At 56.2% G+C, this 23,137-nt stretch overlaps 1 protein-coding gene across 1 annotated transcript; it reads left to right on the top strand.

Moving 5' to 3' along the window:
* The first annotated feature begins 2,728 nt into the window (after positions 1–2,728).
* Positions 2,729–22,323, top strand: PLEKHG3 (pleckstrin homology and RhoGEF domain containing G3). Its single transcript, XM_068964565.1, has 17 exons — positions 2,729–2,747; positions 7,245–7,634; positions 8,769–8,866; positions 10,036–10,105; positions 10,368–10,414; positions 10,522–10,672; positions 10,756–10,887; positions 11,123–11,305; positions 11,508–11,600; positions 11,874–11,960; positions 12,192–12,225; positions 12,567–12,659; positions 15,506–15,544; positions 15,959–15,978; positions 17,214–17,327; positions 19,246–20,629; positions 21,046–22,323. Exons 2-17 carry the CDS (start codon positions 7,284–7,286, stop codon positions 21,774–21,776), a joined length of 3,627 nt encoding a protein of 1,208 aa, XP_068820666.1. The 5' UTR covers positions 2,729–2,747; positions 7,245–7,283; the 3' UTR covers positions 21,777–22,323.
* The last annotated feature ends 814 nt before the right edge of the window (positions 22,324–23,137 follow it).

The raw sequence follows: 23,137 nt of genomic DNA, 5'->3' as shown, positions 1-23,137 counted from the left end.
ACCCTCGTGATTACCATGAGCCTACCCACATAATCTAGAACAGTCTTCCCCATCTCAAGATTCTTAACTTGATCATACCCGCAGAATTTCTTTTGCCATATAAGGTTACCCACATAGATAGGCTCCTTGTATCCGGGGATTAAGATGTAGATATTCCTGGGGGAGAAGCATTTTTGGCCTGCATCATTGTGTATGTTGGATGGGTTGGTGATGGTTAGGGAGGCCTGTCTGAGGATGATGACTGGACCACATTTGTGGAGGGAGAGAAAGTCTGGGACACCTTGCAGGTTTGAGAAGTAACATGAGCAGATGTTGGGCTTGTGTGTGGTGGGGACGGGGAGGTGTGGGTGAGCGGTATTCCCACTGACATGAGATGCCAGGGGCTTTCCTTCCCTTCCAAGGCCAGGCCGAGGGAGTTTTCTGGACTGTAGTCTGTAGGCCCAGACTCTATCCCAGAATTCAGGTGGGAGGGCTCCGTTGGCAACCAGAGTCCTTTCTAGCAGCTGACTCAGGCACACTTGGTGGCCCCCTGCTATTCTTGGTTGGTGGGAAAAGGAATTCATGAGGGAAAATGAATTCATGAGGGAACAGGAATTTGAGCCAGCTGGCCTGGGTTTGGGTGGCCCAGAAACCCTGGTCACACAGTTCGCACAGCCTCTGTGATAGTCACGTTGCTCACGAGGAACACAGTCCCTGGAGAGCTTCCCTTGTCCTTAGGTGCTTGGGGCCCCTGAGTCCCCAGGGAGGGACAGGAGGGTCAGAGGGAGAGAGGAAAGAGCCAGCCCCTCTCAGGGATCCTCCTTGTCCTCAGGAAAGCCTCGAGGGTGTGGTGAGAGGTCACCCACCTCTGCCCACCCTCTGCTGGCCCAGAGAACCGTAGGAATAGACCCTCAGGAGCTGGGCCTGTGGGGACAGTGCTGGGCAGCAGCATGTGGGTGGTACTGAGCTGGGTGTGTGTGCGTGTGTGTGTGTGTGTGTGTGTAGTACACTACTGAGCTGGGGTGTGTGTGTGTGTGTGTGTGTGTGTAGTACACTACTGAGCTGGTGTGTGTGTGTAGCACACCTGGACTCAGGATCTCATTTGTGTGTGTGTGTCTTTTGTGAGGACAGTGCTAGGCAGCAGCATGGCTGGGTGGTACTGAGCTGGGTGTGTGTGTGTGTGTGTGTGTGTGTGTGTAGTACACTACTGAGCTGGGGTGTGTGTAGCACACCTGGACTCAGGATCTCATTTGTGTGTGTGTGTCTTTTGTGAGGACAGTGCTAGGCAGCAGCATGGCTGGGTGGTACTGAGCTGGGTGTGTGTGTGTGTGTGTGTGTGTGTGTGTGTAGTACACTACTGAGCTGGGGTGTGTGTAGCACACCTGGACTCAGGATCTCATTTGTGTGTGTGTGTCTTTTGTGAGGACAGTGCTAGGCAGCAGCATGGCTGGGTGGTACTGAGCTGGGTGTGTGTGTGTGTGTGTGTGTGTGTGTGTGTAGTACACTACTGAGCTGGGGTGTGTGTAGCACACCTGGACTCAGGATCTCATTTGTGTGTGTGTGTCTTTTGTGAGGACAGTGCTAGGCAGCAGCATGGCTGGGTGGTACTGAGCTGGGGTGTGTGTGTGTGTGTTTAGCATAGCTGGCTCCTCTGGAAGTTAAATTGTGTGTGTGTGTGTGTGTAGACCCTCGTGATACCGAGCTCTGTGTAGCACATCTGGGCTCAGGATCTCGTTTATGTGTGTGTGTGTGTGTCTTCTGTGGGGACAGTGCTAGGCAGCAGCATGGCTGGGTGGTACTGAGCTGGGGTGTGTGTGTGTGTGTGTGTGTGTGTGTGTGTGTGTAGACCCTCGTGATACTGAGCTGTGTGTGTGTGTGTGCATGAGTGTAGCACACCTGGGCTCAGGATCTCAAGGTGAGATCTCTGAAAGTTCACAATGTGTGTGTGTGTGTGTGTAGACCCTCGTGATACTGAGCCGTGTGTGTATGTGTGTGTGTGTGTGTAGCACACCTGGGCTCAGGATCTCAAGGTGAGATCTCTGGAAGTTCACACTGTGTGTGTGTGTGTGTGTATAGACCCTTGTGATACTGAGCTGTATGTGTGTGTGTGCGCACGTGTAGCACACCTGGGCTCAGGATCTCAAGGTGTGATCTCTGGAGGTTCACCTTGCTCCCGCCCTGTCTGTCTGGCAGAGCTGTAGCATTTCTCTGTATCTCCCTTCTGGCACCTTATGGGTGAGCAGATCCTCACAGTGCAATGAGGGGAAGATCAAAGGTTGTGGCCTGGGTTGAAGAACCTTTGGAATACTTAGCAGGTGTTGGGAGATGAGAGAAGGTGGAGAAGGAGGGCTGTGCCGCCTGCAGTCCCCAGGGAGGGAGGGACTTGACCCACATGCAGTTACCAGATGACCATTCCCCTTCCCTCCCGGGGCCACTGGACTTTGGAGCAGTTGCCTTTGGGTGAGCTCCTCTGTTGTTCCATCTGCCTCCAGAGCAGGAGTGGCATGTTGGCCTTCTGTCTCCCGGGTGTGGGGAGAAGGGTAGTAGGTGAAAGGATGACGTCAGCCGCCTCCACACCTGGACCCAGCCTCTCTGAAGCAAAATGTTTTCTGGAGTGTCTCCAAGTGCTGGCCTGCACAGCTCCTCTTGTACAGCCTCCTGCCTTCTCGGCCTGCCGGCCCCTGAAGGAGGGCTGGAAGGGAGTGTTAGCGAGTCCTGGGGACTCCCAGGACTAGAGAAGCAGAGGTTCTCCAGAAGGTTCAATCCAGGTGAGCGCCCCCATGGGACCTGCTTCCTGAAGCTGGGGTGGAGCTGGGGAGCAGGGTCCTACTGCCTTATTGACGAGAGGCCTGAGGACAGAACATGGGGGCTCTGGTGGGTTTGGCTGGTCATTTTTTTCTGTTGGAGGCAGGAGCCTGGGTCAGATCGGGGGCACGGTGCTGAGGCCTCGCAGGGAGGAGAAGGATGTGGAACCTGGCTCCAGTCAGCCGTCCTGGGAAACTCAGAGGCCTGCTGCAGCCTGCCTGCCTCCCTGCCTGGGAGTGTTCAGGGAAGGTCCCCAGGAGGTGTGAGTGGAGGAAGGGTGTGGAATAGGTTTAAATTTAGAGAAAGTTAAAAAGAAAAGAAACTGATCTCCCTTTCTCTCCTGCACCCGAACTCTCAAAGGTGCATGTCTGAGCAGCTTATGGGGCCGATCAGAAAGGTCTCAGGGACCCTATCACAGAGGGCTTCTCAGCTGTGGGAGAAGTTTTCTAGAAGACTGACTCACTGGCTGATGATTGATTGGATTGATTCCTGTTAAAAGATGGAAGGGGTCAGTGAGGAGGGATATTTAGGGATTTGGAGACCAGGGTGATACAGTGGGCTGTGGCTTGGGGTTTGGCTGCTATCTATCACCTCCTCTAGGCGCCCACTGTCCCAGCAGACAGTGTCTTCCAAGATGAGTTTAAAGACCCCTGAGTTCCAGTCGTGGCCTTGGGGTGAATCTTACTGTATGGGGTGATGTGCCAGTCCATGGAGAGGAAGGAAAGGTTGGCTGTACCCGGGAGCCCTTCCCTAGGCAGGTGCTTCCACTGTCTCTGTGGGGGCCTGAACGCCACTACAGAAAGGTGTGTGTGTGCTCACTTGCTCAGTCGTGCCCAACTCTGCGATCTCATGGACCATAGCCTGCCAGGCTCCTCTGTCCGTGGAATTTTCCAGGCAGGAACACTACAGAAGGGTGGAGATTGGGTTTTTAGAACCAGAGGGCACTCACACTGGGTATGATGTCTCTTTTCCCTCACTATCTGATGGTGTCTGCTAACAGTCCCACCTGGACTCTGCCTGACTGCTCCATTTGCTCTTTACCCTTCCTTTCTGGGTCTCTGAATTCTTTTCAAGCAAGTACTCTTGCCCAGGGGAGAGAACGAGAGCCTTGTGAACCTAGGTCTCCTGGTGACTGCAGGGCTTCTCTTATCATCCGAGGAGTTATAATCCGATCCTGGTGCCCTCCTGCTTCTTGCCTTCTCTAACACCTGCAGTCCTTTGACCAGGAGTATGTGTTTTTCTGTGTTGTTCCAAGGAAAAGGTAAATGGGCAAAGGTCATATAGTAGGAGGTCTAGAAATAGCCTTAAGGAATCTTAATTCTCAATTTTTTTTTTTAACCTCCATTGGCCTTTGTGAGGGAAGTAAAATATTAAAAGCCATGACCTTTATGTCTTAATATGTTCCTCATGGTTTATGCTGAGGCAAAGCCATGGCATCTAGGGCTGTGACTAATCCTTTGGTGTGGTTCTAGCTGGTGTGAAATCCATCAGGGAGGCAGCCATCAGTGGGCAGGGGCAGAAGAGCACTCACACTGAAGCCTGAGTGCCTGAGTCCAGATCCAGGCTCTACCGCATGCTCTTTCTGTGGCCTCAGTTTCTGCATCTGTAAAATGGGGATAATAATAGTACTGACCTCATAGAGTTGTTATGAGATAAAAACCTCGTTATGTTTACAGCACTTGGACCATTTTTAGCTGTTAGCCATTATGCTTTCTTTTAACCCCAGGAGGATTTGGGCATGGGTGCTATGAAAATATGAGCTTAGTTTGCAGGCGGGTGGCTGTGTGCAGTCAGAGAAAATTTCTCCAAGTAGGAAAGATGCGTTAGTTCCTGGGCTTTTGAAGTGTGCATGGGGACCCTGTGGTGATGGAGTCCCTAATGAGGGACCTCGAAGATACCCTTTAGAGAGAAATCTCTTGAGAGACTGTGTGTGGGGTGGAGGTGGGGGGCTGTGACTAACCCTTCACTTTGAGGCCATGACCTGGCCAGCTGTGAAGTCCATTAGAGACTTGGGCCTTTTCTGCTTAGCATCCCCATAGGGGCTGACTGACCCCAGGTTTCATCTGAGAAAGGTCTTAGGCCACAAGTCCCTACCCCTTTGTTCCAGCTGGGATTGACAGGCCTTGGGGGCTGGAGGGGAGACGGGGTGGGGGGGTGGGGTGTGCCGGATGGTTCACTTGCTTTGAAGGACACATTTTCTGACACACAGAGTATATTCAGTACAGGTTTGCTGAATTAAATCAAACACAAAATGTGTTATATAAAATGGTACATGCACAGATGAATAATCACTGCTGAGATACACAGATTTTTAAGTCACAAGAAGGTCAATCACTTCACAGAGGCTATTCAGCAAGTCCCACCGGGCCTGGGGTTAAGGGCTGGGGCGGAGTTCAGGTCTCTTTCTTTGTCTGAAACGACAGGCCACCGGTGGGTAGAAATGACTAGCTGGCTCTTCTTAAAGGCTCTTCTGAGGAGGCAGGAGAAAGCAGCAGTGCTGTGTTTCCCAGAGGCCCTCCTGAGATGCTCCGTTTCACCAAGGTGATCCTGTTAATTACTCCTTTGACTGCATCTGGAAGGAGGGAGCAGTCAGGACTGGCCCCAGCGCTGCCACGGTGTTCTCATCTGCAAGATGAGAGGCTTGCGTGGAGGGAATCCCCTCCCCTAGCTGAGACATGCAGTGGGAAACTGCTGTGCTTGGGAGGGTTCTCGCTGAGCTAGCGTGCATGGCAAACAAGTCTCCATGCTCCTGACTTTAGCTTGGTAGTCATACTGGTTCGTCTACCATCATTATCCGTGTGCCATTTGCAGATCACGTTTTAAGGCCCCTGCCCTTAGGTCACTGCCTATGGCTGGGAGTCTTACACAATGAGTGCTACAAAAGGGATAACCCTGGGATACTATAAGAGTACACAGAAGGGGCCCCCAGTTTTGGTTTCTGGGCGTATGTGGCTTCTCACTGAGACCCAAGGTTTGGTATAAGTGACACAGGCTAGGGGTATGGCGTGGGTGTTGGGGAGGAAGTAATGGCCAGGTAGCGAGAACACTTGCAAAAGCCAGAGCCCAGGCGGGGACACTGGTTCCAAGTTGGGGTAGAGGCACAGAAAACCAGGGGGGCAAATTCAAGATTGCCAGAGTGATAGCACCGTCTCGACCCTTCTCATAGCTCTAACTTGTGGTCTAGTCACTTCTGAGTCCTAGCGCTAGGGGTGGAAGGCATTGGGACAGTAGGGGTGGAAGAGATGCTTTAGAACATTTTCCCTGTGGAAACAGCAGTCAAATGAACGTTCTGGAAAGTGATGTTGATGGGCTTTGGTGCTCTGGGGTGGGGGGTGGAGTGTCCTTGACTTTCCCAAAGGCCACAGCTACCACCCTGCCTTCCCAACTTGCTGCTTCAGGCTGGCCTACCTGTGAGCCTGTTTAGGGAGTAAAGTCCGCCTGAGGCTATGTTTGCCTCACCTGGGAGCAGTTTCCTGCTTGCTGTGCTGCCTTGACCTGGCTGTGCTAAAGGGAGCTTCGGGAGACTTACCTGTGCCTCAGCCCTGGGGAATTTCCGGTGCCCCTGGAGCCTGGCTGAGTCAGAAGCAAGCACCAGGGACTGGGGCAAGGAGGTGACGTGGGCTCAGCCTTTGCATCATCTTCTCTGTCTTCCCCATCAGTATCCAGAAGGTTTCAGGTTCGTGGTTAAGCCACTGGTGCCCCAAAGATTTTGCAGTCCCTCATACTCTCTGGCATATAGGTTGTTAAGAGCCAGATCCTTGACCGGTGGACACCTGGGGAGTGCTTTTTGACGACTGCCAGTACTATCACTGTTCTGATGGTTTATGGAGCCGTCGCTCTGTGCTGGGCACCAAGCTGTACACCCAGCAGCTCACTGCATACTGCAGGGGACAGCGTCAGGACAGCCTCACCTCCAAGCAGGTGGTGCGAAGCAGAGGCTCTGGGAGGCTGGGTGATTTGTAGGAGCAGAGGGGCTGGGCTGCAGATTCCATCAGAAGGCACCCCTGACCGCTGCCAGCTGTTCTGGGGCCTCAGCTTTCTGAGCCCTTGGTTGATCCAGGATGTGGTCCACCTTTCTTCCACTCTGGGAAGGATGGAGGTGGCGCTGTTAAGACAGGCAGGAATGTCACTTGGGCATCCTCGTAGATGCTCGTACAGTCGCAAGGAAGGGACCTCCTTGAGATTCAGAATTGTTGCTTTAAAAATTGCGGTAAAGTACATGTAACATAGAATCCACATTTTAAAATGCTCACTGGCATTGAGTGAGTACATTCATATTGTTGTGTATCCATCACTATCTTCCATCCATAGAACCTCCCATTATCTTGCACAACTGAAACTCTGTATCCATTAAACAGTAACTCCCCATCCCCTCCTCGCCCCAGCCCCTGGCAGCCACCCTTTTACTTTCTGTTCCTGAGAGGATTCCAGAGGTTTGACCCTTTGTCTGTCCTGCCCAGAACCTCCCTGGAACGCCCCCGCCAGGCAGCGATGCCAGGATGCCCGTCTCTGCCTCCCTCCACCAGAACGGCAGCCAGGAGCGGCCGGCGAGCCTGACCTCCACGACCTCCTCGTCCGGCTCCTCACGCGACAGCCACGGGGCCATGGAGGAGCCCAGTGGCTCCGAGGCTTTGGCCGAGAATGGGGAGGGCACCCCGTGTGGCCAGCATCTCCCCAACAGCAACAACAACTCCAGCGGCTGGCGGAACATGCGGGGGTCCCTGTCGCCCTTCAGCAAACGCACGCGGCCGGTGGCGCCTGCGGACAAGTTCGGCTACCTGGGCCGGGTGGTGCGGGAAATCGTGGAAACGGAGCGCACGTACGTGCGGGACCTGCGTAGCATCGTGGAGGTGAGGCTTCGGGGGGCTGAGGTCTGGAGGAACGGCGCTCTCCTCCGGGGCTGGGGCTGGCCTCTGGCTTCCGGTGGCCCAGCTCTTGAGCAAAGCCCTACTTCCATCCATGGGAGGAGGAAAGTTCTCCCTGACATGCTGCTTCCGGGATCTGCCTCTCTCACGGCGCCCGCCCGGATGCTGCTGGCCGCTCATGCCGCCCTGTGACTTGGGGGTCCCGTCAGTAGTTGGGCCAGCAGAACTTCTGCGGATGGTTGGGGTGTAGGCACCCTTCATGGAGAGTGGGGACTCCTGTGCTTAGCCAAGAGAGAGCCGCAATGAAGAAACTGGCTCTGGGCCCCTCCCTGCACAGCGCCCAGCTTCCTCTTGTTTCCTGCCTGTGGGATCTTAGGCGCCTGCGTAACCCCTGCCTCAGACTCCTTCTCTGTAAACTGAAGAGGCAGGGCCTTGAAGGGCCAGTGCGAGTGTTTCACACTGGGAGGGGCAAGGGAGAAGGTGACTGTGTGGCCGCCACTGAGGAAGCTCTCTGCCCTTTGGAGGGACATGTGCTTGTTTCCTAGGCCTGCCTAACAGGCAGCCACACACGGGGGAAGCTGAAGAGGCATACGTTTATCTTGTCCTGGTTGAGGAGGCCAGAGGTCAAAACTCAAGACTGCTGGCCGGGTTGGTTTCTTCTGGAAACTCTGAGGGAGAGTGTGCTCCAGGGCTCTCCCCTAGCTCCTGGATGCTGCTGGCAACCCTCGCTGTTCCTTGCTCTGTGGCTGTCCGCCCCCCATTATCTGCCTCTGTCTTCACATGGCCTTGTCTGAGTCTGTCTGTGTCCCCTCCTCTTACAAGGACACCAGTCACTTGATTCAGAGCCCACCCTACATCCAGTGTGGTAGCATCTGATGATCCTTAATCATTATATTTGCAAAGACCCTATTTCAAATAAGGTCACATTCTGTGATTCCAAGTGGGTATTATTATTTGTGAGGAGGAACCAGCCGTCCCAGGGCAGTAGGGGACGTCTGTGAAATGGGCACAGCAGGAAAATGCAGCCCAGGAATGAGGCGTGGCTGGTGAGCGGGGCGATGGGGCAGGACCGCATTGCGCCGGGGCTGCGGCTGAGCTCTGACGACTCTCTCCACGCAGGACTACCTCTTGAAGCTCATTGACACGCCAGGGCTGCTGAACCCAGAGCAAGTCAGCGCCCTCTTTGGGAACATAGAAAGCATCTATGCACTGAACAGGTATGGAGTGAGCTTGACACACCCCGTGTTCTTACTGTGAGCCCCATCTCAGGGCCTAGAGAGGGGCCCCGATATCCCTGGTCTTACTCGGGCTGTGATGCATGGCCCGGGGTCTGATCCCCGAAGTGAGGAAGGGTGGTCCCTCCCTGTACAGTTAGCTCCCTTCAGGAGAGAGGGCCTTTGGGCCTGTGTGCCCTGGGCCCAGTATGCTACCTGATGGGCAGAGGGGCTCGTGTGAGGCGGTGTTCATGTTGGGTCCAGGCTGGGCCAGCGCCCCTTCAGGGACTGCTGCACCCTTGCACGTGAGGCTCTTTCCCCGTCCCTCTCATCTTGGTCCCCCACGTGCAGATCTCTTCATTCTTCTCCACCTTCCCCCTGATTCTGTGGGAAGCTGGGGCTCCCTGGAGGTGATCTGACCCATTAGGTAGGGGAACATACAAGCCTGGCAAGGAACGAAGAGGGAGGCTGAGCAAGGCCTGGCGAAGGGCTGCTTCAGGGACAAAAGGGCTCCACGAAGATCACACATGAGCGGCTGCCAGGGCCCCCAGACTCCCCAGGGAGTGAGCACTGGCCGGGAGGAGCAGAGCTTGTGGGGACAGCATTGACAGGATAGGAGGAACCTTGCCCCAGGCCCCTTAAGATGGGCAGAGGGACTTACTGCTGGGCAAGCTGGGAGGCCCGATGCAGGGGAGACTTGGACCGGAGGGTGTGGGCTTGGGCAAGAAGGAGCACAGGAAGGGAGGCCACGTGTTCCTCTCGTGCCCCCGTCTCAGAACACGCAGTGGTGGGACTCACCCTGTCTGTCCCGTTTTCTGCATCCTTCTGAACTGGGGGCCTCGGTCCCTTTGCTGGTTCTCCCTATCTCCTTCCCCTTTTAATGTCTGCTTCTGTGTGTTTGACTCCTTCTGCCTGCAGAGGCGCTGTGTCCCCTTCTGAGGTGGGTACTGGTGTTCCTTCTCCCTCTCCTGCTGGTGGAGCGCATGGCTCTGTTTTGCCCCCATCTTTGCTGCGGTGCTGGCTCCTTTCCGTAGTTGCTGCCCTGGGTGGAGCTCACTGACACCAGGGCTGATGTGTGTCTGGGCACCAGGAGGTTGGGGCGGGGGGGTGTGTTGGTGACCATGGAGGCTGTGAGTGGTCCACAGCCTGAAGACCACCCTCCCTTCTCCTAGCCAGCTACTCAGAGACCTGGACAGCTGCAACAGTGACCCCGTGGCCGTGGCCAGCTGCTTTGTGGAAAGGGTAAGAACAGCTGGGTCCTGGCACCATCCTGCCTTGCTAGGGACCTCTCTCTGGGGGAAGTGCTGGGTGAATATCAAGGGCATTTGGGGTGGCGCTGGGGGGTGCTGGGTGGATGGCATGTCCGAGACGGATGGGTACAGAGATGAATCTGCAGATGCTTGGGGAGTGTGCACTCCGGGGCCTAGGGTCATGCCTTTGATACACCCAGGCTTACAGGCAAATGCGAGTGTCCCTGAAATGACTGTTTTTGGTCTTTCTTTAGAGCCAGGAGTTTGATATCTACACTCAATATTGCAACAACTACCCCAAGTGAGTAATTAGGATGGAGAGGGGAGGCAGAGCCATCTGGCGAGTCCAGAGTACCCCACCTCCCCCTCCAGCCTCCCCTCTGGTGATGGCCCCTTTCCCACTGGCAGCTCGGTGGCCGCCCTGACTGAGTGCATGCAGGACAAGCAGCAGGCCAAATTCTTCCGGGACCAGCAGGACTTGCTGCAGCATTCACTGCCCTTGGGCTCCTATCTCCTCAAGCCGGTCCAGCGCATCCTTAAGTACCACCTGCTGCTCCAGGTAACCTGGGGCTCCTCCCGAGGACATGGGGGGCCTGAGGGAGGGGCAGGGCCCTTGAGCCTAAGCTCCTGTCCCCCGCACAGGAGATCGCCAAGCATTTTGATGAGGAAGAGGAAGGCTTTGAGGTGGTGGAGGATGCCATTGACACCATGACGTGCGTGGCCTGGTACATCAACGACATGAAGAGGAGGCATGAGCATGCGGTCCGGCTCCAGGTGCTCTGGAGCTGAGAGCTGGAGGGGCGGGCAGGCAGGGGTGCTCGGGCAGGAAGAAGCTTGGAAGAGGGAATGTGAGCTGAAGGGTGGTGTCCTTGAAGACGGGCTTCTCTGGGGGGAGCCCTTGGTGCAGCGTGTCTCTGTGAAACCCAGGCGGTGACTTCAGGGGGCCCTGCGTGGTCCCAGCAGGGTCTCCAGTGGCCTGACCCTGGGGCTTGGGGCTTCTCTGCTGCAGGAGATTCAGTCTCTGCTCCTCAACTGGACGGGGCCAGACCTGACCACCTACGGGGAGCTCGTCCTGGAGGGCACGTTCCGCGTGCACCGTGTGCGCAGCGAGAAGACCTTCTTCCTCTTTGACAAAGCGCTGCTCGTCACCAAGAAGCGGGGCGGCCACTTTGTCTACAAGGGCCACATCCCGGTAACCAGGCCACACCTCCTCCTCCCCTGCTTCCCTGCTTCCCGCCTTCCCAACGGCCGGTTCCACTTTCCAGCTCTGCGCCAGACTTGACTGGGCCTCAGGTTGGGCTGGACGCAGCTCCACCTTTAGAAGAATACTCTCCCTGCCTCCCCAGTTGGCTCCCTGCCAGGGGCTTGACTGCCATCTCCCCCTGCCCTCCCAGTGTTCCTCCCTGATGCTGATCGAAAGTACCCGAGAGTCCCTGTGCTTCACCGTCACGCATTACAAGCACGGCAAGCAGCAGTACAACATCCAGGTGAGGGGCGGGCCAGGACAAGACCCCGACGGGCCTGCGGGTTGCAGGCTGGGAAAAGACTCGCCCCTCCCTCAGCGGCGGGCGCCTTGGAGTCTCCCCCTGGAAGGCAGAGGTCCTTGGGGATATCTCTCGGGCTTGTGCTGAGGATTTGAGCCTCACAGCACCCCCAGCCTTCTTTCTGCCTCTGGCCCCCCATCGGCGGAAGCCTAGCCCACGCCAGATGGCTTCAGGCCTGTCAGGGTAACCTCCTCCTCCTTTCTTGGGCCTGCCCAGGCCAAAACGGTGGAGGAGAAACGGAGGTGGACTCACCACATCAAGAGGCTCATTCTGGACAACCACCACACCACCATCCCCCAGAAGGTGAGTTCCCGGGGCACCTGATGGGGAGCCGGGAGTGGCTGTCCCTCAGGGCCAGCTCCGGGGAACCCTGGGGCCTCATCTTCTGGACATTGGCCCCACTGGACAATGGGGTCAGTTCAGCGGATGCTGCGGTCCTCTGTACCAGTCCTGAGGGGGGCCCTGGTACCGCAAGGCCAAGGGAGAAATGGCTCATAGCAAGGTAGCCACGAGGTGGGTTTCCTTCCCTTCCAGGCCAAAGAAGCCATCTTGGAAATGGATTCCTATTGTAAGTTCACACTTCCTGCCCGCTTTGTCCCTAATGGTGCTTGTCTCTTGGTCGGACTGTATCCTGGGGGAGCTTTGCTGGATACTTAGAGTCTAGAGAGTAGGGAGGATGGGGGAGGCTCCTTCTGTAAGGCTGGGGGTCTACTGCGAGGCCAGGGCTTGGTGCTGATGACAGGCGGAATGCTATGTGCCTCGTGCTCCTGGTACGCGGGAGGTTGAAAAAGCTCTGCAGGCTTGTGGCCCTGGAGCTGGGCTGGGCAGCAGAGTTGTGCTCGGGGGTGGGCAGAGTGCACACCAAGGCTGATGGTATCCCAAAGGCCTGGTTGTCTCTCTTGGGTGCAGATCCCAATCGGTACCGCCACAGCCCAGAGCGCCTGAAGAAGGGCTCCCAGGACGACGTGTCCACCCACGTGCACCAGGGGCGCCGGCAGTCTGGTAAGGCAGGGACTTTGTGGGCACAGAGGCTTCTTTTCAGGACCTTTAACCAAGCGGGGAACGAACCTTCTACAGCAGCATTTGGGTCTGGCTCTCACCTCTCTGGAAATCCCAGGAAGGGCGGGGGGGCGGGGTGCGGGGGTAAGTGCGGTGTGGATGGGTACGTCTGGAGCCTCCTGCCTTCCACCAGGCACCTCTGGCACCTTCCTGCCTACCCAGGGCCGGACAGCTCTCCTTTTACAAGGCCCTAGGAAGGTTTGTTCCAGGCACCGCTTCTTAGCGACCCCCCAGTTGACTCCTTCCTCCTTTGCCATTTGGAACACTGGGAGTCAGCCAGAGTAATGCTCGGACGTCATGGATGGTCCACAGCCCAGTTTTGGAACAGAGCAGAGGCAGGACGTGGGGAAAATGAGTTGGATTTCAAGTGGCACCAGATCCAGACAGGAAATATTTACTTTGGGTCTCAGGGAAGAGTTCTGTTCTCCTTTCTTGGGTTTTCTTCCATGACTGGGCTTGCTGCTGTGTACTTGGAAGTATTGAAATGAACCATTTATTGAAGAGGAAACCTTGCTTTTATTCTCTGCCCTTATAGTGATGAGTATGTGTGTTTTCTGTGTCCATTTTCACCCTCTTCATTCAGTCTGAGGCCCAGGGATAGATCTGGTTTTGGCCAGGCACTTGTCAAACTACCACCTGGGGTGGAAATTGGGGTAAGAACCATCTCAGAGACCCCTAAAGAGAAAGACTAAGTAGTGATGGGAGCTGGGCCCTGGCTGGGATCCCCACAGTGTGTGGGGTTTGATTGGCAAGACCCACAGGTCCCCTGAACAACTGTGTGGATTGACGTAGAGCCTTTGGTTTTCTGGAGGATGAAGCCGAGCAGTGTCTGGAAAGCTCTTGGGTGTTTTGTTTGGTGGTGTTCCTGATGGATCTCAAACCTTAGGCAAACTTGCCATGGTTGCAAAAGGTCTTTGGTGCCATGTGTTAAAAGCCTCAAATTGGGAGTGTTACTTCCTAAGTCTCTGGCCCCTCTTGCTTCTCTGTCCTTTCTTCTGTAATTCTCTCATCCCTCTAACATTACCTCTTAACTTGCCATAGCTTTGACTTGGAAGCTTCTAATATGTGGAGGTATTTAGTAAGTGGCGGCAGTGGTAATAATAGTACTGCCTGTCATAACATCAGCTGCAGCAAGCAAGGCACTTGGGAAATGAGCCGTTTCAGAGCTGAAGTTTCCCCAGGCTGAGGTTTTAGCCTGTAAACACTAAAACAGTTGGGTTTTGTTTTTGTGTTTTAGTTTTGTTGTTGTCGTTGAGTTGCTAAGTTATGTCTGACTCGTTTGTGAACCCTATAGGCTATCCATGGGATTTCCCAAGGAAGAATATTGCAGCGGGTTGCCATTTCTTCCTCCAGGGGATCTTCCCAACCTAGGGTTTGAGCCTGAGTCTCCTGAATTGCAGACAGATTCCTTTCCACTAAGCCATCAGGGAAAGAATTCGCTTGCCAATGCAGGAGACGCAGCAGGAGACACAAGTTCAATCCCTTGGTTGGGAAGATCTCTTGGAGGAAGAAATGGCAACCTGCTCCAGTATTCTTGCCTGAAAAAACTCATGGACAGAGGAGCCTGGTGGACTACAGCCCATGAGGCCACAAAGAGTCAGACACAACAGAGCAGTTAAATACGTCCGTCTTTACACTGAATAGTGTTCCTGCTTATCAGTCTGCGTGCTTTTCTGTAGTAGCCCTTCTTCCCTCTTCTGTTACAAATTAATCGATAGAATGTGTAAGAAATGTGTGTAAAAGCAATCAGGACATCAATGAGAGGGAGGATTCGGGCCCGTGGGAGAGCTTGTTCTCAGTCTGTTGTGATTGCCTCCAGGCCTATTTCTGCTTCATACTTGCAGAGAGTTGGGATGGGCAGATAAGTGCACTCTCTGGATAAATAAGGTGTTGTTGTCATCTTAAATATTCTTGTTAAATATTCTTGATTACATGGTTTAAACTGAAAGAGTAGAGCCTTTTGTATTTCTCACTTTAAAAACGACTAGGTATCTGGTTACCTCGATGCAGGTGGAGGGTAGGTATGTGTGCCTGTGCGCATTTAGAAAAAACAGTTCTCCAGGAACAGCTGAGGCACCTCAGGAGAGCTCCCTTCTGACTCCCAGTTTATAGTGGGGCTGCCATTTGATGCCAGGTGGTCAAGGGCAGTAGGGGCTAAGGGCACAGCTCTGTAGAGATGTTCTAGACCTGTCCTCTCATCCTGGCCTCTCTATCTCAGGTCTGTCCCCAGAAAGGCTGGGTATAAGGTGCTGACACCATCGGCCTAATGGGTATATTCTGTCCTCGGGTCCTGGGCAGCCCTTGTCCAGCTGGGCAACACTCCCCAGTAGGCAGCGGGGCTTCGTGGTGCCAGGCCTTAAAGGCCATAGCAAGTTGGATGCAACCTCTGCTTTCCAGCGGGGCCTCTGTGAAAGGGCTTGGGTGTCATTAAGACCCTGATGTGCTCTGTGCAGGGAGGCGGGGCTTGAGGTGGAGGCCAGGGCCCCCAAGAGAGGCTCGTCATTCTCAAGAGGACAGTGTGGGGTTGTGGCCTCAGAACCAACGGCCCCAGCAGGGCTAGTGGGCAGGCCTCGTTCTGGGGGCTGTCAGCCACAGCAGAGCCCCCCAAGCCGGGGTGGGCAGTGGCTCCCTGTGGACTGGGCGTGAGGGCAGCCTTTGTCAGGCCATGGGGGCCTGGCTGGAGTGGACTTTGAGCTGGTGATGGGCCGGTGGCACTGTGAGTGTGGGGCCAGGGCCAGGCCAGGCAGTTTGCGGCCTGCACTGACTCTGCCCGTTGCTCTCCTCCTCAGAGCCGACCAGACATCTCTTCAGGCAACTCAGTGAGAAAGGTGAGAGAGGGAGCGATGGTCGGCTATCCCCTTGAGCCCCAGGGTGAGGGGGAGCGGGGGGAGTGGGTGACCGGCCGGGTGGGGGCGACGCGGGCGGTGCAGAGGGGCCTCTGTTTCTCCCTGGAAGGGGGCCTCTCACCCTTGCTGTCTGGGCTCTCCCCCTACACACCTCGCACCCTGTCTCTCTGTCCTTGGTTGATAGCAGGAGCGAGTGACTCCCACCCCGGGCTCCTGTGCTGTCAGTCATTCCTTTGAAAGTCCTGTGAAGATTCTGGGAGCAGGAGCCCCTGATGAGGCCTTTCCTGGGGGGTCCTGGGCCTCAGGCCTGTGTAAGGGGGTTCTTTCTCCTGCTCACTGATCTCCCCTCTCCCTCCCCCCTCGCCCATGTGCCGGGATCTGGCGGTGGTGGAGCAGCCAGAGCCGCAAGAGTGAAGGTAAGGCCAGGGGCGAGGGGACTGTGGACAGGTTGGGGGGAACTACCCGGCTCAGCCCTCATCATCGTCACTTACTCAGCAAACACTCAAACACTTACTGGGTGCCAGGCTCTGTCTTGAGGGTCCTGGAGATGAATAAGCCCGGGGCACCCTTCTGCACCCTTTTCCTGGGGTGGCAGCCTGCCGGTGGCCGGCCCAAGCCTGGATCCTCTCATATTGCTCTCTCTCCCTGCGGCAGGCGGGCCTGTCTGGGTCCTGAGTTCCTGCCCAGGCCCCAGGCCCAGCTTCCCACCTCTAGAGTCCCCCGTGCCACTCGGGAGCCCAGAGGTTGGGTGTCTGTAGATGTGAAGCCTCCCCAGCCCCAGCAGCTGCAGGAGGAGGGGGGTTGCCCAGAGGCTGATCACGAGGGGGCCTTGTGCTCTGCACAGCACGCAGGCAGTGTTGGCACGCTCCTGGACTTTGGACAGCCCCACTGTGCTCGGGGCCTGCAGTCGGAGGCCGAAGGGGCTGCCCAGGAGGAGCAGGAGGAGGTGATGGAGGAGGAGGAGGAGGAGCAGGCCTTTCAGGTCTCTCTGAAGGACCTGGCAGGGCACAAAGGCAGCGAGAAGGGGGCCAGGCCAGAGCCCTCAGGCTCGGAGGAGGAGGAGGAGGAGGAGGAGGAGGAGAGCCTGGCAGTGGCGGAGCAGGTAGCCGACTTTGCCAGCTCCCTGCTGGCCGCCCTCCACTGCTGGCACTATCGAGCCAACGCTTTACTTTTCTCCCGGGGCGCTATGGTGAGGTGTCTCTTTGATCTCCCCTCCTCCTTGCATGCTTCCTGGCACGTGCTTGCCCATCCATGAGTCCCCTTCCCTGCTCTCCTCACCCCTCCGTCCTTGTTCCTTCATTCCTGCCAATGGTGTTTCTTAACCCCCAGCTCGCTGTCATGCCCTGGTGAGCCCCTGGCATTCATTGTTCCAGTACTGGAGCTAACCAGCATGCTACTCAGCGGGCATGACTAATGGGGCAGGCTGGGGGGTGGCGGGGAGGTCAGCACACCGGGGGCGCATGCCTGGTGGGGATTTCTGAGTCTCCCAGACTTGGCAGTCCAGGCCAACTCTGGATGGCACAGGTCCAACGCTGGATCTCAGTGTAGCCCAACCCCCTTGGGGCTCAAGAGGTGCTGTCACGGTTGGGATGCAGAAGAGACCAGCTCTCTATTGTTCTGGAAGCTGATGACTGCCCTCTGCTTGCTGCAGGGGAAGGAATGCAGGGAGTCTGAAGAACCCAAGAGCCGCGGGAGGACCAGGAGCCGGTCTCCAACTCCTGAGGAAAAGTGCCTGAACTTTGAGTCTGTGACTTCCCTGCCAGAGGTGAGTGGCCAGCAGGTGGAATGGGGATTGTGCATACCCTCCAGCTTTGTAGGCGGGGCTTTCAGACATGGCTCTCCTGTTAGGCCCATGGGGACAGGGAATCTTGCTCCCCAGGACTCTCATGCCTTCAGGAAACCTGTCTGGCCTATGGGCATGTGGCTTGGTGACAGACAGCTTCTTACTCTGAATTAGAAAACAGTACCCCTCCCTCTGGGGCTTCCCTAGTGGCTCCATGGTAAAGAAGCTGCCTGCAATTCAGGAGATTCAGGTTCAATTCTTGGATCAGGATCTTCCTGAGGAAAGGGCATGGCAACCTACTGTAGTATTCTTGCCTGGAGAATCCCATGGACAGAGGAGCCTGGGAGGCTGCAGCCCACAGGGTCGCAGAGTCGGAAACAACTGAAGCTACTAAGTGGCAGATGCAGTCTCTTGCCAAGGGCCACAGTTACTGGAAGTGACCAGAGTTTAGGTCCTCTTGGCCAGGCCTCCTTGCATAGAGCATAAGGCCCTGCCCTGCCAGCATACCAGACATTTAAATCATGCCTGTCCCACCTGGCAAAGGAATAAGGTGTTGATATCTACTGGACACCTTGTATATGCCTGGTGTTCTGTTTCTTCCTTCTGTTTTCTGAACCAGCTCTACCAGGGAGAATGAGACTCAGAGAGGTTAGGTGACGTGCCTGACACTGCACAGCGTCTAAGGGGCAGAGCTCAGGTTAGACTTGGGTCTGTGACCCAGAGGCCTGCACTCTTTCCTCCCCACCCCCACCATCAGCCCAACGCTATCTGTGGGTTATATGTAACAGAGTCCTTTGCTCTCCCAGAGATACAAGGAAAATTTCAAGAAATCTAGACCCCCAAGGTGATCCTCACAGCTAGGACAAGACTTATAGCCTGGGTGACACTGGAAAAGGGTTTAGAGTGGTGCTGGTCAATGATAATAGAATGTGAGCCTCATGTGTAATTTTGAATATTCTAGTAGTCTCAGTAAAAGATTATTTAACCCAGTATATCCAGACTATTATCATTTCAACACATAGTATCAAAGCTACTCATGAGGTATTTTGTACTTTTCGGTGTGAAGTTTTTGCAGCATGGACTAGCTGCATTTCAGATGCTTGAGAGTCACGAGTGGCTGGCAGTCATTGTGTTGGACAGTGTCCAACCCAGGGCCTAGCTCCTGGGTCCCTCTGTGCAGATGCTAGACTAGAATGGTTGGAATCAGGTCTGGTTCCTCAGATTTTAGAGTACTGTCTTGTCTTCTCCCTAACGAGCCTTCTGGAAAGCCACCTATACTGGCTGATTTTACGATTCAAATGACCTTTGATGTGGTCGGAAGGGAGTTGTTGACCTCGCTTCCTCCTTTGTCATCTGCTGGGCAAAGGCAGAGTCAGGCACAAAGGCGGAGGCTGCCTAGGAGGAACTGCATCTCCGTCTTCGCCCTCTGAATGGATTTCAGCACATGGTCCTATTGCCCTCTGGGTCTTGACCCACACAGGAGACCCTGGCCCTTCAGAGGAGTCATTTAGGCCCAAGTTTCAACCCAGAACGGCCTCCCTGTCGGGAGCTACTAGGGCTTGAGGAAGGGGAGTCCTGGGGCCGTGGATCTGACCCCGTATTGCATGTTCTCACCCTGTCCCTGTACCACTCAGGTAGGCTGCCACTGAGAGGTGCTACCACTCTGCATTCCTAGAATTTTCCTTGGCTTTGAGGACATGGGCCCAGCACCCCAGCTGCAGGGTGACTGAGGGCCAGCCTCTCCTTGCTGCCCCGCTTTCGAGTGCTATTCCGTCTGATTGCCTGCCTCTTAAACTGCAGCCCCTTCTCACTAGGCAGTGAGCAAACCACGCTGTCCGTACATTCCACGGGTCCCCTGAGGGAGGTTTTTGTCTCATGTGAGCCCTTTGTGCTGCCCCAGGTTGAGCCAGACACCGAGTCTGTGACTGAGCAGGAGGTGTTTGCGTCCGTGGAAGGTCCCAGTGCCGAAGAGATGCCCTCAGACACAGAGGCCCCCGAGGTCCTCGAAATGCAACTTGATCCCCACCAGCTGCTGCTGGGGCTGGAACCCCCTGATGACATGGCAGAGTTCATGGTGGCCGAGAGCACCGAGGACCCTAAGGCCCTGAGCAGTGAGGACGACGAGGAGGAGGTGGGGGCCCTTCACGAGCCTGAGAGCCTCCTGCCTCCCTCTGTGCTGGACCAGGCCAGTGTCATTGCCGAGCTGTTTGTCAGCAGCGTCTCTCGACGGAGCAGCCTGGCCCTGGAGGAGGGCAAGTCCAGTGGCTTCGGGACCCCAAGGCTGGCCAGCCGGAGCAGCAGTATGGTCAGCCTAGATGATGGTGAGAAGGGCCCAGCCCCGCATGGCGGCACCACAGACTCCCTGGGCTCTCAGCTCCTTCCAGAAGCAGACCTCAGCGTTGGGGTGGCCACAGAGAGCGAACCTTCTGTCAATGGGATGGAGGCCCCGGGCCCAAGCTGCCCAGCGGAGCCAGACAGGTCTTCCTGCCCAAAGGAATCGAAGCTTTCCTCCCAAGACCGGCAGTTGCTGGACAGAATCAAGAGGTACTACGAAAATGCAGAGCACCAAGATGCAGGCTTTAGTGTCCGGCGCCGGGAGAGCCTCTCCTTCATCCCCAAAGGACTCGTGAGAAACTCGGTCTCCAGAATCAACAGCCTTCGCAAGCCAGACCCGGAGCCGCAGGCTCCACTGGGGCACAAGAGACAGGTGGGCTTGCGGGCGGCCCTCTTTGACTGCCCAGTACCAGACCAGGCTGGCGCTGGGGACACAGCTCCTATCACAGATGCTGAGTTCCGCCCATCCTCAGAAATGGTAAAGATCTGGGAGGGAATGGAGTCTGTCAAGGGGAGCGCTCCGAAGGGGCCGGGCCAAGGCCAGGCCAATGGCTTTGACCTGCACGAGCCCCTGTTTATCCTGGAGGAGCACGAGCTGGCGGCCATCACCGAGGAGTCGGCAGCTGCCTCCCCAGAGAGCGCCTCCCCCACCGAGCCCCGCAGCCCCACCCACCTGGCCCGGGAGCTGAAGGAGCTGGTGAGGGAACTGAGCAGTGACGCCCAGGGGAAGCTGGTGACCCCACTGCACCCCCACATTCTGCAGCTCTCCCACGTGATGGATAGCCACGTGAGCGAGCGAGTCAAGAACAAGGTCTACCAGCTGGCTCGTCAGTACAGCCTCAGGATCAAGAGCAGATCAGTGACAGCCAGGCCTCCGCTGCACTGGGAGAAGGTGGCTTCCACCGCCCCCCTGGTGCAGGAGGAGGTTGGTGCACCATCCGGTGGCACAGGTACGACGGGGTGGAGAGAGGGCCCTTCCCACAAGCCTGAGCTGGGAGCACCTTTTAGGAGCCAGATGGCTTCTGGGGAAGTGACCCCCTAAAGAACCTATACCAGAAAAAGGGCTGAGGTGAGCCCTGGAACTGCTCTAAAGCCCAAGGGCACAGGGCCATGGGGCTCTCTTTTCTAGGAGAGCAGAAGCTCTTGTCTCCTCCTTTTGATTCCTGACTCCTCTTCCCCGCCTTTTCTTCTTTCTTCTCATTTTCCCTTTGATACGGGGGATACAGATGGTAAAGGGGGTTTCTCTCCCATCACACCCCAAACCCCAGCAACCACCCTTGCCCAGAAGGGGAGCTGCCGTAGCCAGTTCAGAGAGCCCTCACGTCCTCTTGCTCTGGGATTCAGGTGGCTTGCTCTCTCCCCACAGGTGAGAGCAAGCTGGGGCCACCTCTCTCCAACCACGAGCAGTCCGTGGTCCAGAAGCACAGCTCGCCCAGGCCTGGCTCTTCCAGGGAGATGTCGCCACAGCGTATCTCCTTCAGCTCCTCGGCCACCAGCCCAAGGACCACCCCACCGGGGGCCTGGCACGGCCCTCGAAGCCCCTTTGACACTGAGACCTTCAACTGGCCCGATGTCCGAGAGCTCTGCTCCAAGTATGCCTCCCTGGACGAGGCACTCCAGACCAAGGGCGGCTGGCCCAGCAAGGTTCCAGTCAACCGGAGCCGCTCGCTGCCGGAGAACATGAGGGAGCCACAGCTGGCTCCCTCCAGCAGATTGGGCCGCTGTGGTAGCCTCAAGGCCAGGTGGGCCCCTGTGAGCCCAGAGGCGGCCCAGCCCCAGCCTCTGGGGGAGTCACCCCCAAGCGAGCCCGACAGAGGGGAGGCCCTGCTTGTCACCGCAGACCTCACATTGGAGGACAACCGGCGGATGATCGTCATGGAGAAGGGGCCCCTGCCTGGCCCTGCTGCAGGGCTGGAGGTGGCCAGCGGGCAGGGACTGAGCTCTGCAGCCGCCCAGACGGGGAAGGACCAGGAGTTGCAGGAGTCTGCAGAGTATCGGCCTAAGGAAGAGGGTCCCAGGGACCCAGGGGACCAAAGCCAGCAGGGCAGAGTGCGGAACTTGAGGGAGAAATTCCAGGCCTTGAACTCCATAGGTTGACTCTGAGTCCTGGGGGAGGGTGCAGCCGGGCTGAGGGGTAGAGGGAGGAACCACGGCATCCTCGTGCTCGCAGCTGGGCTCACCTTGCTCACGTGACTCCCTTCCCCTGCCTTCAGAAAGGCCGCCCCTGGGAGAGCACCTGCCGTGGACCGGGACTTGCCGGCGACTTGGCACAGGCCCATGTGAGCCCCTTTCCCCTGTGAGGCCAGTGTGGCCACTTCCCTTGTATATAGTTCTGGTAAGAAGCCAGATATTTAAGCTCAACTCTTCCCAGAGAGAGCAAGCCCTGCTCAGGCCTCAGCATTGCCTGGCCACTGCCAGACCAGGGCCCACCCAGGGGACACATAGGAAGCTGGCCTGGGGAGGCTTTGCTCTTTAACCGTGCCTTTTCTTAGGATCCAGGCAGGCACGAGGCCCATAATTTATTGCTTTCCATCCTGTGGTATGTTAGTGTTCTCGTGCGCACATGCGTGTGTGCATATGTGTGTGTGTGTTGCTTCTCCCCTCCCAGGAAAAGTCTCATCAACTCTATTCAGGTACTTTTGTGGGTTGTCTTGCTGGCCCTGTGGTTGTTGCTAATGTACACACATTTCATTATTTGCCAATGGTGTAATAACCACTGCTGACCAACCAACCTGTGTGTGGTCTCCTTCCTGGGGTCTGGTTGGGTTGGGAAGGGTCGATTGTGCCCAGGGCTGTCTTAGGGGAAGGTGGGACTTGGGCTTTTTGCTTCCACATGTACTTAATATGCAGCCATGCTCTCAAACCACAAGGCCCAGGTCCTGGTGGAGGAGGCTGGGGCAGCAGAATGTGCAGGAGGGGGGTTGTTCTCTGTTATTTCTACTCCCGTGGGCTTCTGTCTACCCATAGCCTGGCGTCCTATCTAGGGTGAGGTCAGGGGGTACTGTGCCGGCCTTTAGCTCTTTTCCCCAAGAGCCAAAGTTGTATTGAAAGGGGTGAGGTGGAGGGTGGGATGTTTTTCTAACAGACAGATATTTCCATGACTGGTGCCTTTTATTCTCTCCCTCTCTGGTTCCCAAGAGGCATCCAAGGGGGCGAGGATTCTAAACATAGAGCCTAGGAATATCTTAGGTGGCTTGCAGTGTCAGGTGAGGGGTACAAGTGCATGTTTTCTGAGATGGCCTCATTCTTCATCTCATTCGCTAAAGTGTCTTTGATTCCCAAGGGGTAAGAATGCCTCCCTATTTCTAACTGGGTGTTTTGCCCCTTTCCTTTGGTGGACCAGTCTTGTTTCACCTTGTCTGCCTGGGAGGACTGGGGCTGCAGGGCCAGGTGGGAGAGCTGTCTTGTAGGTCTTCTGACCTAGGAGGATAGACTCAGCCTAAAGATGAGTCTGCAGA

Source organism: Capricornis sumatraensis, chromosome 2, assembly GCF_032405125.1.
Source record: "Capricornis sumatraensis isolate serow.1 chromosome 2, serow.2, whole genome shotgun sequence".
Taxonomy (NCBI): domain Eukaryota; kingdom Metazoa; phylum Chordata; class Mammalia; order Artiodactyla; family Bovidae; genus Capricornis; species Capricornis sumatraensis.
This window is presented reverse-complemented; position numbering and strand designations above follow the sequence as displayed.

Coding starts and splice junctions, on each gene's coding strand:
- PLEKHG3 (XM_068964565.1), top strand. CDS start 7,284: ATGCCCGTCTCTGCCTCCCTCCACCAGAACGGCAGCCAGGAGCGGCCG. Junction 15,545..15,958: donor CAGGCAACTCAGTGAGAAAG/GTGAGAGAGGGA, acceptor GTGGTGGAGCAG/CCAGAGCCGCAAGAGTGAAG. Junction 17,328..19,245: donor CTGTGACTTCCCTGCCAGAG/GTGAGTGGCCAG, acceptor GTGCTGCCCCAG/GTTGAGCCAGACACCGAGTC.